The sequence below is a fragment of the Carcharodon carcharias genome, chromosome 2, assembly GCF_017639515.1.
Source record: "Carcharodon carcharias isolate sCarCar2 chromosome 2, sCarCar2.pri, whole genome shotgun sequence".
Taxonomy (NCBI): domain Eukaryota; kingdom Metazoa; phylum Chordata; class Chondrichthyes; order Lamniformes; family Lamnidae; genus Carcharodon; species Carcharodon carcharias.
Window position 1 is genome coordinate 117,236,399 of NC_054468.1, and position 18,221 is coordinate 117,254,619.

General features: G+C 44.8%; 1 protein-coding gene across 3 annotated transcripts in view; it reads right to left on the reverse strand.

The window, feature by feature from the left end:
* esf1 (ESF1, nucleolar pre-rRNA processing protein, homolog (S. cerevisiae)) overlaps nt 1-18,221 on the reverse strand; it is a 64,590-nt gene that overhangs the window by 19,211 nt on the left and 27,158 nt on the right. For all 3 annotated transcript variants that reach the window (XM_041212191.1, XM_041212200.1, XM_041212185.1), the window contains one exon: nt 17,368-17,523. In XM_041212191.1, coding sequence (XP_041068125.1) covers nt 17,368-17,523 — 156 coding nt within the window. The remainder of the gene's footprint in view (nt 1-17,367; nt 17,524-18,221) is intronic.

Genomic DNA, 18,221 nt, shown 5'->3' on the forward strand with positions numbered 1-18,221 from the left:
GTTCCACTCATCACACAAACATTCCATACAGTACCATGCTTCCTGCTCAGACACTCTCCATCTGTTTTCATGCAGGAGAAGCTGGTTCACAACAGGAGAGGTCGCAGACCGAGGGTGGAGTGGTCCATATTAGGCCCCCTCACTCACTTTGAGGAGTGTGCCATTGCGCTGACCGGTGAGGACGTGGAACGTGCCTGCAGCGACGGTGAGGTCATTGACGAACACCCATGTGAGGATCCTGTATCACATCATTACTCTCTCAAAGCAATTGAGTGCTCTCTCCTTTTTGACTCTGCTGTCATGCACTAATTATCTCCAGCTTGGTTCACAGGGAGCTCTGTCAAGCTACTGACATCCTCAGCCAGCCAGTCCATCAGCCCCATCCAGGTCCTCACCTCCAGTGAAGAAGACACCACCTCCACTGAAGTTCTGGAAATAAGCAGCCTGGAAGACCTGTCACAGCACTTACCCACACCCTCCACCAGCACAGAGACACACACCTCAGTGGGACCTAGGTCTACAGCAGGCTCGGGTTCATAACCTGGTGGTCACAGCACGGACACATGTCCACAGCAAGAGGAGGCAGGTTCGCCGAGCTCCCCGATACTTGGAGGACTGCTGAGGAAGAGGCATTTGTGAGGGCTGAGTCAGAGACGAGCCTCTGGATCCGGCCTTCCAACTCATCATGGAGAGTCAGCAGAAGGCATGGAAACATCACACAGAGCTGTTAGAAGTCCTCAACAAAATGGCACGGGAGTCAGAGGAGTCTGTCCGCCTGCTCTCTGATGAATTTGTGCCCACATGTGCACGGATGGAGATCTCCATGGGAAGGATGGTGGATGCCATGGAGACCCTGGTCCAGCAGAACACGGAGACCTGCACTCCATCACAGTAGCCATGGGTGAGTTACTGCAGTGGCAACACAAGGGGGAAACGGTATCTTGACGTCAGTCCAGGTGCTCATACCCCTCAAGGAGCCAGGTAGAGGCCCTCGGGCACCCTAAGGAAAAAGGAGTGACAGCTGGACACCCAGGGACCATCCACTCAGCAATCTCAGAAGATGTCCGCTCCCTCAGAGTCCCGTTTGCCTGTGACCCCCTCAACCTAGTCTTCTGTCACCGCAGAGGGAGCAGCTGGCCCACAGGAGGACATATGCTCTGATGCGTGCCAAAGTCATCAGAGGCAACAGGGCCACCAGTGCACAGGCTGTCTCCACCCCTGCTGGGGATGTCAGGGCAGCACCTTGAAGAAGTGGTAGGCCTGCAAATGTTAAGACATTCTGATCACTAGTGGTTGCAAGGGTGAACACGTTTTGTCACTTTATAATCTGAAAACGTATTCACTTTCAATGAATAACGTGTAATGTCTTTCAGCTTCATTTACAAGCTTCATGAGTCCTCTCCCTGCATCCGCCCCCACCTGCAGGTCAGCTGCATGCAGCCAGACCACAAGTGATTCTGGAGGGAAAAACGTGTGTGTGTGTGTGTGTGTGGGGTGGGGGGGCAGGGCCTTTTGGAGCCTCGTGCAAGCATTCTCCCACGCATGCAGAGCCTTCATCTTTCACGCTTATCTCACTGTCCTGAGCATTTTCAACGCTGCCTGCTGAGATTCTCTTTCAGTTGTCCATCTGAGCTGAGCTGCATCTCCACCCACCCACTGATTGCACTCCCACACAACATTTATGCCCATCCAACACTAGGCTCCATTCACTTTTGATTTGCACAATATGGTAGTCATTAAGTTTTTGATTAGCTTCCCCGTCCTTTCCCCTCCCCTAGTCACCCATGTCCTTTTACCCCATCAATTGACCCCCGGCATCACCTTCGACCTCCCCATTGTTACCCTACAGCCTGAACCCTCATCATTTCAGGACGTCTAGGTGAACGTGCACATTCCCTACCTTCCTAAAAGCTCAACCCGCATCCACAATGACCTTTTTGACCTCCTCCTTCTCACCCCCAAGGCCCATGTTTGCCTCCGCCACCCCTTCTATCGGTACTTATGCACCCTCACCCTCCCACCCTACTGGCTCCCTCTACCCCCTCTCATACTCACCATTCCCTCCCATCACGCCCACCCTGAGTTCACTCCCCATGAGGCAGTCATTGACTCCACAGGCCCCTCCCCTGCATATTCACCTGGATATTCCACACACCTCTTACTCCTTCCCCCCTCCGAGTTCCCTCCTGCCCCCAGACACCTTCCCCCTCTGAACTCCCTCCCTTACATCTAACTCACCACTTGCAGCATTCTCCCGTTACACCCTCCTCCCCCCCTCCCCACAACCTCACCACCTTTGTCCTCACCCCAACCTCACACCTTCGTTCCCCTCCCTCCCAACCTCACCCCCCTGACACCTTAGTTTTCCCCCCCCACCACCATCCTCACTCCCACCCAACCTCACCTCCCCCACCCCCGGTACTCCCTACTCTCATAACTAGACCTTTCTCTCCCCGCACCCCACTTCGCTGAGCATCCAAACCAGTCCATGGCACAGCCCATGAAGTTTTAAGGCAGGCCTGAAGCATGAAAGGAGACTATGGCGAAGTCTGTGAAGGTCCAAAGCCTCAGTGAAGTCAAAAATGCCGCGTGGAGACCTCCCACATCCTGAAAGCTGCTTCCCAGCAGAGCAAATTGCATGAGGATCTACCCAGCATGCGATGCACGTGTTCCTCCAGGGTCCAGTAGCTGTAAGGCCCCAGTATCATCATCTACTTAGATATCCACAATCTGAGCAAGGCCCTAAAGGAAAGTCCCAACTTCTGCACATCATGCTTGTCCAGACGTGTCCTGGGCCGGCGTGTTTTCCCACTGGCATAACAGTAAATCGGGTGTGGTGGGACGATTCCGATCTGGCCTTCCTTTGCATCCAATTAGTGGGATGCAAATTGGGTTCACGTCAGCCTCCAGCGGGATTCGCAATCTGCCAAGGCAGACACCATTGAATGATCCCACTGATTTCATGCAGGTGTGAAACAGATTTCTGCCCCTCCTGCCAAATTCTCCCCACCTGCTGCCACCAGGAGTGGACAATTCCAGCCATAGTCAACCCACGTCTTTCTTCAAATTTACTACAAGCAAAGGGCCAAGAATGATCTTTTCCTCGTCTTGATAAGCATGCTTTTTTATTGCTACGATATTGTAGAGTCATACTCTAGCTCACTTATCTATGAACTGCAATTCTTTCACCCTTCTTCACGTCTTTACACAGTCTGATGTTTCCTGAACACGAGGCAGAGACAAATACCATAATTTCTATCAGCTGCTCTTGAGCTTTGCAATTGTTTACTCATTCTGGGCTTTGTGTTGTATCCAGGAGTTAGTGAATCTATCAGGTCACTGGTTACCATTCCAACAGCATCAGACAAAGACAAAAGGGCAGCTTTTCAGCTGAAACAATGGATGTCAAAAACCAGTCAACATTTTCATTTGAACACTGTGCTTGCTTGTAGCTTTAACATCTGGTACATTTCATTTATTAAAACAAACATTATGCGTTACAAATATAGGATGAACACCTGAGAGTGTATTGTTATTGGGGCTTTAGATGGCATACATTGCCAGAGGGAAACTCGAGAGTTTTAGAAGCTTTCCCTGAGCCCATAGATTAGAATGCAGTTTTCAATATCCGCTCTATTTCTAATGTCACCTTATTACATATTTTTAAAGTTATGCCACAATTTGATTTTTTCAAATCAAGACTGACTAGCACTGTGTCCACAAGAGGTTATCAGCATAGTGCAGTTACAATCTCTTGAATAGTTATTATTAGAGATCAGTTTTGTAGTTGTTGAGAAGAAAAATTGGTAAATATCCTGGACTTCATCTTTGCAAAAGAAAAGAGATATAGCGGTCAACTCACACACCTTTCTTGAAAATCATTGCAAGCTGGGGGCCAAGAAAATATAAAAGCAAAAAACTGCAGAAGCTGGAAATCCAAAACAAAAATACCTGGAAAAACTCAGCAGGTCTGGTAGCATCTGTGGAGAGGTACACAGTTAACGTTTCGAGTCCGAATGACCCTTCAACAGAACTAAGTAAAAATAGAAGAGAGGTGACATAAGCTGGTTTAAGGGTGGGTGGGACAGGTAGAGCTGGATAGAGGGCCAGTGATAGGTGGAGATAACCAAAAGATGTCACAGACAAAAGGACAAAGAGGTGTTGAAGGTGGTGATATTAGCTAAGGAATGTGATAATTAAGGGTAGAAAGCAGGACAAGCAAGGTACAGATAGCCCTAGTGGGGGTGGGGTGGGTGAAGGAATCAAAAAAGGCTAAAAGGTAGAGATAAAACAATGGAAAGGAAATACATTTAAAAATAATGGAAATAGGTGGGAAAAGAAAAATCTACATAAATTATTGGAAAAAAAAGAGGGGGATCGGAAAGGGGGTGGGGATGAAGAAGAGAGTTCATGATCTAAAATTGTTGAACTCAATATTCAGTCCGGAAGGCTGTAAAGTGCCTAGTCAGAAGATGAGGTGCTGTTCCTCCAGTTTGCATTAAGCTTCACTGAAACAATGCAGCAAGCCAAGGACAGACATGTGGGCATTAGAACAGGGTGGAGTGTTGAAATGGCTAGTGACAGGGAGGTTTTGGTAATGCTTGCAAACAGACCGAAGGTGTTCTGCAAAGCGGTCACCCAGTCTGCGTTTGGTCTCTCCAATGTAGAGGAAACCGCATTGGGAGCAACGAATGCAGTAGACTAAATTGAGGGAAGTGCAAATGAAATACTGCTTCACTTGAAAGGAGTGTTTGGGCCCTTGGACGGTGAGGAGAGGGGAAGTAAAGGGACAGGTGTTGCACCTTCTGCAGTTGCATGGGAAGGTGCCATAGGAGGGGGTTGAGGTGTAGGGGGTGATGGAGGAGTGGACCAGGGTGTCCCGGAGGGAACAATCCCTGCGGAATGCCGCCGGGGGTGGGGGGGGTGAAGGGAAGATGTGTTTGGTGGTGGCATCATGCTGGAGTTGGTGGAAATGGCGGAGGAGGATCCTTTGAATGCGGAGGTGGGTGGGGTGATAAGTGAGGACAAGGGGGACCCTATCATGTTTCTGGGAGGGAGAGGAAGGTGTGAGGGCGGATGTGCGGTAGATGGGCCGGACACGGTTGAGGGCCCTGTCAACCACCGTGGGTGGAAAACCTCGGTTAAGGAAGGAGGAGGACATGTCAGAGGAACTGTTTTTGAAAGTGGCATCATCAGAACAGATGCAACGGAGGCGAAGGAACTGAGAGAATGGGATGGAGTCCTCACAGGAAGCGGGGTGTGAGGAGCCGTAGTCAAGGTAGCTGTGGGAGTCAGTAGGCTTATAATGGATATTGGTGCACAGTCTATCACCAGAAATTGAGACAGCGAGGTCAAGGAAGGGAAGGGAAGTGTCAGAGATGGACCATGTGAAAATGATGGAGGGGTGGAAATTGGAAGTAAAATTAATAAATTTTTCCAGGTCCAGACAAGAGCATGAAGCAGCACCAAAGTGATCATTGATGTACCAGCAAAAGAGTTGTGGAAGGGGGCCGGAGTAGGACTGGAACAAGGAATGTTCCACATACCCCATAAAGAGACAGGCATAGCTGGGGTCCATGCGGGTACCCATAGCCACAACTTTTATTTGGAGGAAGTGAGAGGAGCTTAAGGAGAAATTGTTCAGTGTGAGAACAAGTTCAACCAGACGGAAGAGAGTAGTGGTGGATGGGGATTGTCCGGGCCTCTGTTCGAGGAAGAAGCGGAGAGACATCAGACCATTTTCCAGTAGCAATGGTTGCATTGTTTTTCTTTTTTGCTTTATAATTCTAATAATAATTTAAAAGTACATTAACCTTCCTCACCTCTCCCATTGTTTTTTTATTAAACAAGAACCATTTTCAAAAAAGATGCATGGCGGTTAGAGTACAAGATTAAGTAAGTCTTGCTGCAATGGTACAGAACTTTGGTGAGGCCACACCTGGAGTACTGTGTAGGGTTTTAGCCTCCATATCTAAAGAAGGATATACTTGCCTTGGAGGGGTTGCAACGAAGGTTCACTGGATTAATTCTGGGGATGAGAGAGTTGTTCTATGAGGAAAGGTTGAGTAGAGTGGGCCTATATTCTCTAGGGTTTAGAAGAATGAGAGGTGATCTTATTGAAATGTATAAAATTCTTAATGGGATGCGACAGGTTTGACGCTGAGAGGTTAATTCCACTGGCTGGAAAGTCTAGAACTCAGGGGCATAGTTTCAGGATAAGGGGTTAGCTATTTCAGACCAAGACGAGGAGAAATTTCTTCATTCAGAGGCTTATGAATGTTTGGAATTTTTTACCTCAGAGAGCTGTGGATGCTCAGTTGTTGAGTATATTCAAGACTGAAAGAGAGATTTTTGGAATCAAGGAGAAATGGGCATTGGATGGGAAAGTGGAAGTGAGGTGGAAGGTCAGTCAGGATCTTAATAAATGAAGGAGCATGCTTGAGGGATTGCATTGCCTATTCCAGCTCCTGTTTCTTAGGCATTTGTCAAATTGGGCAATGCTGCATCATTTCAGTTAGCCTAAACAGCATTCTGCACTGGAGAGGAGAAATACTAGCTAGAGTTCCTATTCAGATTCATCTGACCCTGATCGAAAGAAGCATTGTGAAATTCCAGGGAAGAACAGAACTGGTCTCCCTTAAAGCAAAATACCAGTTAATACCTTCCAGTCTCAAACATGAGGAATGGCCATCTGAGCGAGGTATCAAAGAACATCTGGCCCTAGCAACTCATGGCTTAGAGACAAAAGCACCGAATCAAGCTGTTCAAGATGCGTTAGTTGCAACAAAAAAGAAAACCTAATAAATTCAAAGTGACACATATATGACAAAAGCACCTGTGAATTACAGTAAATAAATGGATTCATTTCTTGGGCAGTGGGTAGGTGATAATTAGAGTGCAGAGGGGGATAAAAAGAACACTGAGTGGTTCTGAGGTGCTTTGTTATAGTTGGGGAGGCAAAAAAGCCACAACGATCACTGCCCCATTGCTCTTATGCACATCATCTCTTACAGTTACTGAGCAACATTAGCAGAAGTCTAGGAGTGCTCTGCCAGTCAGCCAAGCAGGAGATTGCTTTTATTTGGTCCACCAACAGCCAAGTTAAACATTCAATTCATAGAGAGTTCTTGTAGAATTAATCACAATGGGAAAATGCAACAGGAATTGGGTTTAAGTAGTCAGTACCCATCACAATTAAAAGCAGGCCTATATCTTATTTAAGGGCAGCATTTCTGATGGCGAGACAGCCCTGCAGTCATTTAACGCTAATTAGCTGGAGGTGGGACTTTCTCCTGCACTCATGGAGTACCATCTCAGAGAGCTGCTGGTCAAGCTGACTGGGAAAGGGGACTTTTGAGGGAAGCAGTCCTCCTGCTTTCCCACTTGTTGGGCTTCTCCCCCAGTCCTTGACCTCCTCCCACTAGCCTTACAATTGCAGTCTGCATGAAGTGGCCCATAGGTGGCTATCAATTGGCCACTTAAGGGCCTCAATTGGGGTGAGGGCGGGCAGGACCCATAAAATTTCAGACAGGTCAGGGCAGGCGGGAAGGCCAGCTGGGGAATTTTACAGAACTCCCCATCCTGCAAATCCACCAACAGGGACCTGTAAAATTCTGCCTCAAGTATTATCAGTTCATTCTCCTCTGTTGGGTAAACTACTAAAAAGTGACAAAATTCATTATGTCGTGTTTTATTTAAAGATGTGCATGACATTGCTTATCCTTCATCCTTCTGAGAACATTCTGAAAGGACAGATCGTGGCAACTATTAAGCTTTGGGATTTAGAAACGAATGTTGGTTTAGATTCAAAACTAACAAATTATAACAAGCATTGGACCAAAATTAAAAGCAATGCTTTTAAATGTAATAAAGCATTTAATATCTCAAAAACTAAATGAAGTTATATCATGTTTCTGCTAGAGATATTTATTTGGCCAGTGTTATCCACTTCATCTGTGTGAGTTGAAAACGTTGCTATTTTCTTATGAAAAGCAAATGGTTGAAATGTATGGCCAGTGATCAAGGCCTCAGATCTCCAATTAGAGCCTCAGTGAAGATTTTGATTATTCACCTTGAACTGAAAGCAGTTACTGCACTCTATTGAAGTGCTCCAATTAATCTCTGGAGGAGCACAGGAGATAACCTTCAACTTTTCTGCCTTTTTGGAAGCAAACTTTACCATATTTAGAGAAAATGTACCTGTTGGGTTAAATAAACTTCACACAGTTTAGCCTCTGCACCAGTTTCCCCAAACTCCAGCAAACAGCACACAGAAGTAAAAAGGCATCCACAAGGCAACCAACAGCAAAATACAGTTAAAAGATTCTCCATTAGGGAGATGTGGTGCCCAGTTTAAGTTCCAGAATCTGCATGCACGAGCAGGTGCAGTATAGCTTTTTTTGCTCGGTCTTCCTGCTCCGGAACTGGAATGTCTACATGCCTGTGGTAATCCGAGGTGCAATACACCTTTAAGAGAATGTGTGCAGATTAACCACGTGATTGTATTACCCAAATGCTGTGTAGCGCAGGCTACAATGTTAATCAGTATTTGCAGAATAGCGTTTGGTTTGAGAAGCACACATGGGTTAGTGCTCCGTTACTATGTTAATAAAAGGCACGTGTTTCATCTTACAATGGTCTCTTCATCAGCATCATCTTGATTACCAAGTCACTCACCAGTTGATAGGCGCGCAACTATGTTCGCTGAGCAAAGCGACCCAATAGAAAGAAAATAACAACTGGCGACGAGGAAAAACACGACCAGTCAACGACACCAAAGGAAGCCGTGAAAATTAAACAGAAGTAAATCAGCCGTACTTTGTAAGGTGATTGTAAGCACAGCCTTCATCATAGTCATCTAAGTTATCTCCCTCCAGTATGCCACAGTTTGGCCATCTCGAACCGTTTGATCAGACCACTGATGACAGGTCACATTACGTTAAACACCTTGTATTCTTTTTGGCCAACGATATATCAGGGGAGAAGAGGCAAGCGATCCCCTTATCGACATGTGGCAGTAAAACATACGGACCAAATCATAGTCTAATGGCACCCAATGCCCCAGATTCCAAGAGCTTTGATGAGTTGGTAAATCTTGTGAAAAGCCACTTTCAGCCAAACCATGAAGTGTTTTAAATTTAATTTGAGGTGTCGTGCCCCTGGAGAGATAGTCGTTTGCTATGTAGCAGCCTTGAAACAGCTGACAGAGCATTGAGAGTTCGGGATTAATAATATCTTAAGAGACCGATTAGTATGTGGGATTAATGAAGACGTCACTCAAAAATGGTTGTCAGAAACAAATTTAGACGTCAGCAAGGCGCTGGAGTTGGTGCTCGCAATGGAGAGCACAGTCAGGGATTCAGAAAAATCAGGGGGGAACAAAATAGCGCCATCCTTCAGGTCGGGAGGGAAGCACCAGTTAGAAATGGCGCGAAAGCACTGGGATCTGCGGAAAGGTGTGAAACAGCCACTATTGACACACCAGTAAAAAGTAATGGTTTAATAGAGAAAACCTACAATGATAATGACAGAAATGGAACCAGACAGCTGGCAAATGAATAATAATGTAAGGGAATTGAATGTTTTTTCTGCCATCGAATGGGCACATTATGCGATATTGTAAAGACAGATTAAAACTTGAAGTAAAAAGGTAGAAATTGTGAAATCCACATGATAGAGGAACTAGAAGAAACAGAGGCAGACATTTACTCACTATGCAACTTAAAAATGGATAAAACAGAGCCAATCTACATGACAGTGACAGTCAACAAAAAACCCATCCAAATGGGGAACATACATTCAAATATCTGAATGGAGGAAACCATCCATTAAATCTGGAAAATTCAGATGCTAAATTGAAAAAGTATACCTGTGAAGACATATGAGGAAGAGGTATATGCAAGGTTGCAGTACAGTATGGAAATCAGTCTGTTAATCTACTCCTCATAGTAGCAGGGTAGGGTCCAAGTCTAGTCAGTCGGAACTGGCTTAGGGAAATAAAGTTGGAGTGGACTGAGATTTTTCAACTCAATTTTTTAAAATTCATTTACAGGATGTGGACTTCACTGGCTAGACCAGCATTTATTGCCCATCCCTAGTTGCCCTTGAAGGGGTGGTGGTGAGCTGCCTTCTTGAACCGCTGCAGTCCATGTGGTGTAGGTACACACACAGTGCTGTTAGGGAGGGAGTTCCAGGATTTTGACCCAGCAACAGTGAAGGAACGGCGATATACTTCCAAGTCAGAATGGCAAGTGACTTGGAGAGGAACTTCCAGGTGACGGTGTTCCCATCTATCTGCTGCCCTTGTCCTTCTAGGTGATGGTGGTCGTGGGTTTGGAAGGTGCTGTCTAAGAAGCCTTGGTGAATTCCTGCAGTGCATCTTGTAGATGGTACACACTGCTGCAATTGTGCGTCAGTGGTGGAGGGAGTGAATTTGGTGCCAATCAAGCGGACTGTTTTGTCCAGGACAGTGTCCAGCTTCTTCAGTGTTGTCGGAGCTGCACTCATCCAGGCAAGTGGGGAGTATTCCAAGAAATTCCTGACTCATGCCTTGTAGATTGTGGACAGGCTTTGGGGAGTCAGGAGGCGAGTTACTCGTCGCATGAGTCCTAGCCTCTGACCTGCTCTTGTAACTCGATACCACAGCCACAGTAACTCGATGAAAGATCTGCAAGAATTATTTCAGAAATAGGCCTCCGTTTTCAGGGAGGAGCTTGGAAAGATTCAGGGTGCAAGCTAAAATCCACATGGATCTGGAGGCAACCCCCGGATTCTTGAAGTCGAGGCCAGTGCCCTATGCACTGCGAGAAAAAGCTGGTGTCGAATTAGACAGGCTGGAAAGGTTGTGAGTCTTACAACCTGTACAATTTTCTGAAATGAGCAGCACCCAGACTTCCAGTACTAAAGCCTGACCAGACTATGCAAATATGCAAGGACTGCAAGTTGATCGTTAACAAACAGTGGCTAGACTAGACAGGCATCCTATACCGAAAATTGATGAATTGTACCCCAGAGCCATTTGTGAGATGCCAGCACCGAAAAACACCATAGAATGCAAGTCCTTCTTGGGGATGGTTAACTATTATGGCCGTTTTCTCCCAAATTTGTCAACAGTACTGGCTCCACAATACGGTTTGTTCAAAAAGCACAGGTGGCCTCGACAAGATCCACAACAAGAGGCTTTTATGATGGTAAAGCAGTTGCTACATGCGTAGGCCCTGTTGTTTTATTTCAACACAAAGGAGGAATTAATTTTGACCTGCGATGCATCCCCTCACAGAGTAGGGGCAGTACTCTCCCACCAGACGGCTCCGAATGGCCCTTGGTTACATCTCGAGAACACTCAATGTTGCAGAACGAAGGTACTCACAAATAGGGAAAGAAGGCTTATCCATTGTATTTGGGATTAAGAAGTTCCACCAATACACCCATGGTCACCACTTTACCATTGTATCTGATCACAAGCCACGACTAGGCTTGTTCAGCGAAGGTAAGGCAATAGCCCCAGTTGCCTCTGCACACATCCAAAGGTGGGCACTGATTCTAGCTGTTTACGAATATACTTTTATCCACCGGCTGGGAAGCCAGATTGCAAACGTCAACACACTGAGCCGATTACCTCTAAAAGACAGCAATGTGAACATCCCGATCCTCAAGGACTTGTCTTGTCATTAAACTTTCTGGACTCGTCACCAGTACATGCCAATTAATAAAATGGACAAACCGCTATCCAGTTGCGTCCCATGTAAAGGAATAAGTCTTACAGGGATAGTCTAACGAGCCAAAATCTGACGAAATAAAATCCTAATTTAATAGGAGATACGAGCTCACCTGCCAGGATAGCATCTTGCTGTGGGGAGTGAGGGTCATTGTGCCTCCGAGAGGAAGAAAGCCATTATTGACCAAATTGCATTGTGCTCACCCCGGCATCTCTGGAATGAAAATGCTGGCGCACAGCTACTTGTGGTGGCCAGGGATGGATACAGAAATCGAAAACTTAGTCAAGAGCTGTATACAGTGCCAACAAGTACAGAAATTTCCCGCTTCGGCTCCACTGCATTCCTGGGAATGGCTGGGGAGGCCATGGGTCTGCCTCCACGTTGACTATGTGGGGCCTATTTTGGGCACAATGTTCCTCTTGATCATAGATGCTCATTCGAAGTCGATGGATGTATATGAAGTAAGAGAGACTGAATTTGTAAATAATTTATGGAAATAGTTGATACATTGTAAAGATTGCAAATTGTACCTTCAAGTAAAGCGAGAGGGATGTGGTAATCCGAGGTGCAATACGCCTTTAAGAGAATGTAAGCAGACTGACCACATGATTGTATTACCTAATTGCTGTGTAGTGCAGGCTACACTGTTCATCAGTATTTGCAGAATAGCGTTTGGTTTGAGAGGCACACGTGGATTAGTGCTCCATTACCATGTTAATAAACAGCATGTGTTTCATCTTACAAAGGTCTCTTCATCAGCATCATTTTGATTACCAAAACAAAAACAGAATTACCTGGAAAAACTCAGCAGGTCTGGCAGCATCGGCGGAGAAGAAAAGAGTTGACGTTTTGAGTCCTCATGACCCTTCAACAGAACAGAGGTCATGAGGACTCGAAACGCCAACTCTTTTATCTCCGCCGATGCTGCCAGACCTGCTGAGTTTTTCCAGGTAATTCCGTTTTTGTTTTGGATTTCCAGCATCCACAGTTTTTTGTTTTTATCATTTTGATTACCAACTCACTCACCAGCAGGCGGGTGCGCAACCATGTTCGCTGAGCAAAGCAACCCGATAGAAAGAGCATAATAATGCCTTTACACAAACGACTAAACAAATAAGTCAGTCAGCCCATTTGTGGTTACAGGATAGGATTTGTAGCCATGATGACACCTGCTGGCTGAAGGAGGAGTGGTTTTCATCCCGAGTAACTACTGGAAAAAGCGCCAAAGTACGATTCATCTCATCTTCAAATGTAAGGAAGACCAGTGTAACTACCAGATGTAGCAATCAGTTGGGAAACAAAATAGTTTTAAGTTGTATGTTTCACAACAGTAGGGGGTTCTGGGTCTAAGTCAAAATCATACCTGGCAAGCAGTCAGTTACGCTGATAGGAAGTTCAGTGAGTTTTGGAACAGGCTGCCAAGTGAATCATGATCCTGATATGGGCAATCGTATTGTGTGTTCTATTGAGGAATGTGAGGGGTTCCACACAACTGGTGTTTCCCAGGATAGGAGTATAGTGGCTCAATGGCTCAGTTGCTTGGGGCTGTGAGTAGAGAGGAATGCTGACCCATGAAGACCCAAGGTTGAAACCTCGATCTTAGCCAGGAAATAAAATAGCTCTTGCTCACTGATCCTTGCATAAAGTGAATATGTATGAACACTGCAGAAGGACAAGATGGAGCTTCTTGTGATGCCATCTCCTTGAGTCTGCCAATACTTGGAATCCAAGGTTGTGAAAGGTAACTGACACACATGAAACTGTACACTGGGAAGAAGTCAATGGTTTTAGAAAAAGGGAAAAAAATGGGAGAAAAGAAAAGCAGAAAAATCTCAAGAAACAGAAGTTCAAAACGAGGTCCAACTACTGAGATTGGCAAAGACCAGAAAGGATGCATATTTCACCTGAAGACAGATCCAAAAGATTAAACTTGTCACTTTGAGACAGGAGACCCCAACAGGTGGTCACCAGCTCGACAGTCTGACAGGCACAAATGAGAACATTTCCTGTTCAAGAATATTGAGTTTACTTTATTTTCCCATACAGTCTTACTCTGCTGGGGTTTGACTTCAGATTCCTTCCCTTATTACAGAGAAATGGCTTGCCTCCCAACCTCCCTAACCTCTTCCAGCCCTTCAATAATTTCATGTTCTTTAGGCTCCAGCGCTAATGTATGTCCCACTCCCTTCAACCACCTAAGTTCAAACTCTGAAATTCCTTCTCTAAATCACTCCACTTTTCAATCTCATTCTCTTCCTTTAAGACCCTCCTTAAAATGTACCTCTTGGTTCTCTCTTCCTAACACTTGTTTTATTTGGCTTGGCTATCATTCTTTTCCTTGTGCCTCGAAAGCGCATTGGGATTTTTTTTTTTAAACATTAACCGCACCACATACACGCAAGTAGTTCATGTTGAAAAACATTGCCCTTCTCAAGGGCAACTAGGGATGGGCAATAAATGCTAGCCCAGACAGCGAAGTCCACATCCCGCGAATGAATAAAAGAAAAATTAGATCATGAAACCAAAGGCTTTTCCATGCTGTATATCAAACCATGGAGTGACTCCATTTCAGACACTAAGATAAAAGCAAAAAACTGCGGATGCTGGAAATCCAAAACAAAAACAAAAGTACCTGGAAAAACTCAGCAAGCCTGGCAGCATCTGCGGAGAAGAACACAGTTAACGTTTCAAGTCCGTATGACTCTTCAACAGAACTATGTAAAAATAGAAGAGATGAAATATAAGCTGGTTTGGGGGTGGGGGGGGGTAGAGCTGGATAGAGGGCCAGTGATAGGTGAAGATAGCCAAAAGATGTCATAGATAAAAGGACAAACACCTTTTTGTCCTTTTGTCTATCTCCACCTATCAGTGGCCCTCTATCCAGCTCTAGCGCACCCGTCCCCACCCCCCCCACCCACCCCTAAACCAGCTTATATTTCACCTCTTTTCTATTTTTACTTAGTTCTGTTGAAGAGTCACACGTACTCGAAACATTAACTGTGTTCCTCTCCACAGATGCTGCCAGACCTGCTGAGTTTTTCTATTTCAAGAAACTGTTGTCCTGGCAATTGTCTGAGACAAAACCAGGCTGTTCACAACCTTGGTATCATATATAACTCCAACATGTACCACCGATCTTTATTCTTGACATCATTAGGACACCTATTTCCACTTCCGTAACATTGCCTGACTTCACTACCTCAGCACTCATGCTACTTAAGCCCTCATCTATGCCATTGTTACCACTAGACTTGACGATCCCAATGCATTCCTGGCTGGCCTCCTATAATCTACCCTCTGTAAACTTGAGGTCATCCGAAACTCTACTGCCCATTCACCTATCACCCTTTGCAAGCTACCCTACGATGGCTTCCTATCAAGCAATACCACTATTTTAAAGTTCTCCTGCTTGTTAGCCAATCCCTCCAGGGCCTTGTCCTTCCCCGTCTCTGTAATCTCCTCCAGCACCACAACCCTCAGATATCTGTGCTTATCTAATTATGGCCTCTTGAGGATCCCAATTTTAATCACTCCACCACTGGTGGCTGTGTAAGCAGCTAGAGGAATTCTGAATCAGGGTTATTGATTTGGAAGTTGAACTACAGATACCGTGCAACATAAGGGAGCGGGAGAAATACCTGGACACTTTGTTCCAAGAGAGAGTTACACCTCTTAGAATAGGGTCATCTGTTTTGGTCAACAGTGAGGATGTGACTGAGTGTGAGGTATGTTAAAGGACTGGGCAGATAGGAATGGAGGAACAGACTTTGCAATTGTCAAACAGTTTGAGGTGCTTGCAACGTGTGTGGACGAAAGCAAGGTCCACAAGGTTCATGAGCAGACTCACCATGGTATCATGGTACAGGAAGCCGTTCAAGTGGGAGGAGCAAAAAGAAATGTAGTGGTAGTACGGGACATTATAATGAGGGGGATTGACCCACCCAGTCAAGACCCCTCAGGATCTTATGTTTCAATCAAGTCACTTCTTACTCTTCTAAACTTCAGCAGATACAAACCTAGCCTGTCCAGCCTTTCCTCAAAAGACAAGCTGCCCTTTCCAGGCATTCGTCTAGCAAACCATCTCTCAACAGCTTCCAATGCACTTACATCGTTCCTTAAATAAGATGACCAACACTGTACACAGTGTACTCCAGATGTGGTCTCACTCATGCTCTGTATAAAATAGCTAATGTAACACCTTTATTCAAAAAGGGACAGAGACAGAAAGCAGGAAACTATAAACCAATTAACTTAACAGCTGTCATAGAGAAAACGCTAGAAGCTATTATTAAAGATGTATAGCAGGTCACTTAAATAAATTCAAGGAAATCAGGCAGCGTCAACATGGGTTTGTGAAAGGGAAATAATTTTAACCAATGTATTGGAGTTCTTTGAAGACGTAACAGGTGCTGTGGATAAAAGGGATCTACTTGGACTTTCAGAAGGCATTTTGTAAGGTGCCACATCAAAGGTTATTGCGGAAAATAAAAGCTCATAGTGTAGGTGTAACATATTGGTATGGATAAAAAATTGGCTGGCTAACAGGAAACAGAGTAGGCATAAATAGGTTATTTTTTGGTTGGCAGGATGTGACAAGTGGTATGCCACAGGGATCAGTTCTGCATCTCAACTCTTTACAATTTATATAAATGATGTGGATGAAGGGATTGATAGTTTGGTTGCTAAATTTGCTGATGACACAAAGATAGGTAGGAAGGTAGGTTGTGAAGAAGACTAAAAATATAGATAGGTTAGGTGAGTGGGCAAAGATCTGGCAAATGGAGTATAACGTGGGAAAATGTGAAGTTTTCCATGTTGGCAGGATGAATAAAAAAAGAAACATTATCTAAATGGTGAGATTGCAGGGCTCTGAGATGCAGAGGGATCTTGGGTGTCCTAATACACGAATCACAAGAAGTTAGTATGCTGGTGCAGCAGGTAATTAGAAAAGCAAATAGAATGTTATTGTTTATTGCAAGGGAAATTGAATACAAGAGTAGGGAGGTTATGCTTCAGTTGTACAGGGCATTGGTGAGGCCTCATCTGCAGTACTCTGTACAGTATTGGTCTCCTTATTTAAGGAAAAATGTAAATGTGTTGGAAGCAGCTCAGAGAAGGTTTACTAGATTAACATCTGGAACGGGCCGGTTGCTTTATAAGGATGGCTGGACAGGCTAGGCTCGTATCTGCTAGAGTTTAGAAGAGTAAGCGGCGACTTGATTGAAACATATAAGATCCAGAGGGGACGCAATATGGTGGATGTTTCCTCTTGCTGGAGAATCTAGAACTGGGGGGGGTCACTGTTTAAAAATAATGGGTTGCCCATTTAAGACAGAGATGAGGAGATGATTTTTTCTCAGAGGGTTGAGACACTTTGGAATTCCCTTCCTCAAAAGGTGGCTGGGACAGAATCTTTGAATATCTTTAATTCAGGGGTAGATAGATTCTTGATAAGTAAGTGGATGAAAGGGTATTGGGGTAGGCAGGAAGGTGGAGTTAAAGTTAAAATTAGCCATCCCTATGGTCTAATTTTGCCCCATAATGCTCGTCAAGCGCTTTGGGACATTTTATTTTGTTAAAAGTGTTATATAAATAGGAGTGGTTATTGTTATCCATGAATCAGTCAGGCAACAGGTTACAACAGACTTACCAGGAATCCAGGTGATCTCCATCTCCATGTCTTTATTTCTTTCTTCCTTTCCTTGTATATTTTTCAATAGCTCTCTGTATTTTGAAATCTGTTCTTCAGTGTCCTTCTTTGCCTTACTTGTCATTTTACTTTCTGCCACACTTTTTAAGTCACTGTCTAAAAAAGAAAATGCACTATAAATTCGCTGTGCTACAACTTAGCGCACAAATACTTATGAAAAAATATGGATTGAAAAGGAATGTACAAACTTAATTTTATTCATGTGCAGGAATGATGCCATTGAAGTTGCCTATGGACAACACATCAGGGCACCACACTATAGGAAGGATGTGAACGCACTGGAGACAGTGCAGGAGAGGTTTTCGAGAATAGTTCCAAGGATGAGACACCTCAGTTATGAGGAAAGATTGGAGAAGTTGGGACGGTTTTCATGGGAGAGGAGAAGGCTAAGAGGAGACTTGATAGAAGTTTTCAAAATCATGAGGGTTCTAGACAACGAAGATAGGGAAAAACTGTTCTCGCTCGTAAACAGATCATGAACCAGAGAACACAGTTTTAAAGTGTTTTGCAAAAGAATCAAATGCGAGGTGAGAAAAAACTTTTTCATACAGCGAGTAGTTAGGGTTTAGAATGCACTGCCTGAAGTGTGGTGGAGGCAGGTTCAATTGAAGCATTCAAGAGGGCATTGGGTGATTATTTAAATAGAAACAATGTGCAGGATTAGGGGGAAAAGGCAGGAGATTGGCACTAAGTTAAAATGCTCAGAGAGCCAGTGCAGAAACAATGGGCCTTCTACCCCGTAACAGCTCTGATTTCTGTGATCACAATGGCCTGGATTCAAAACTCCATGCAAA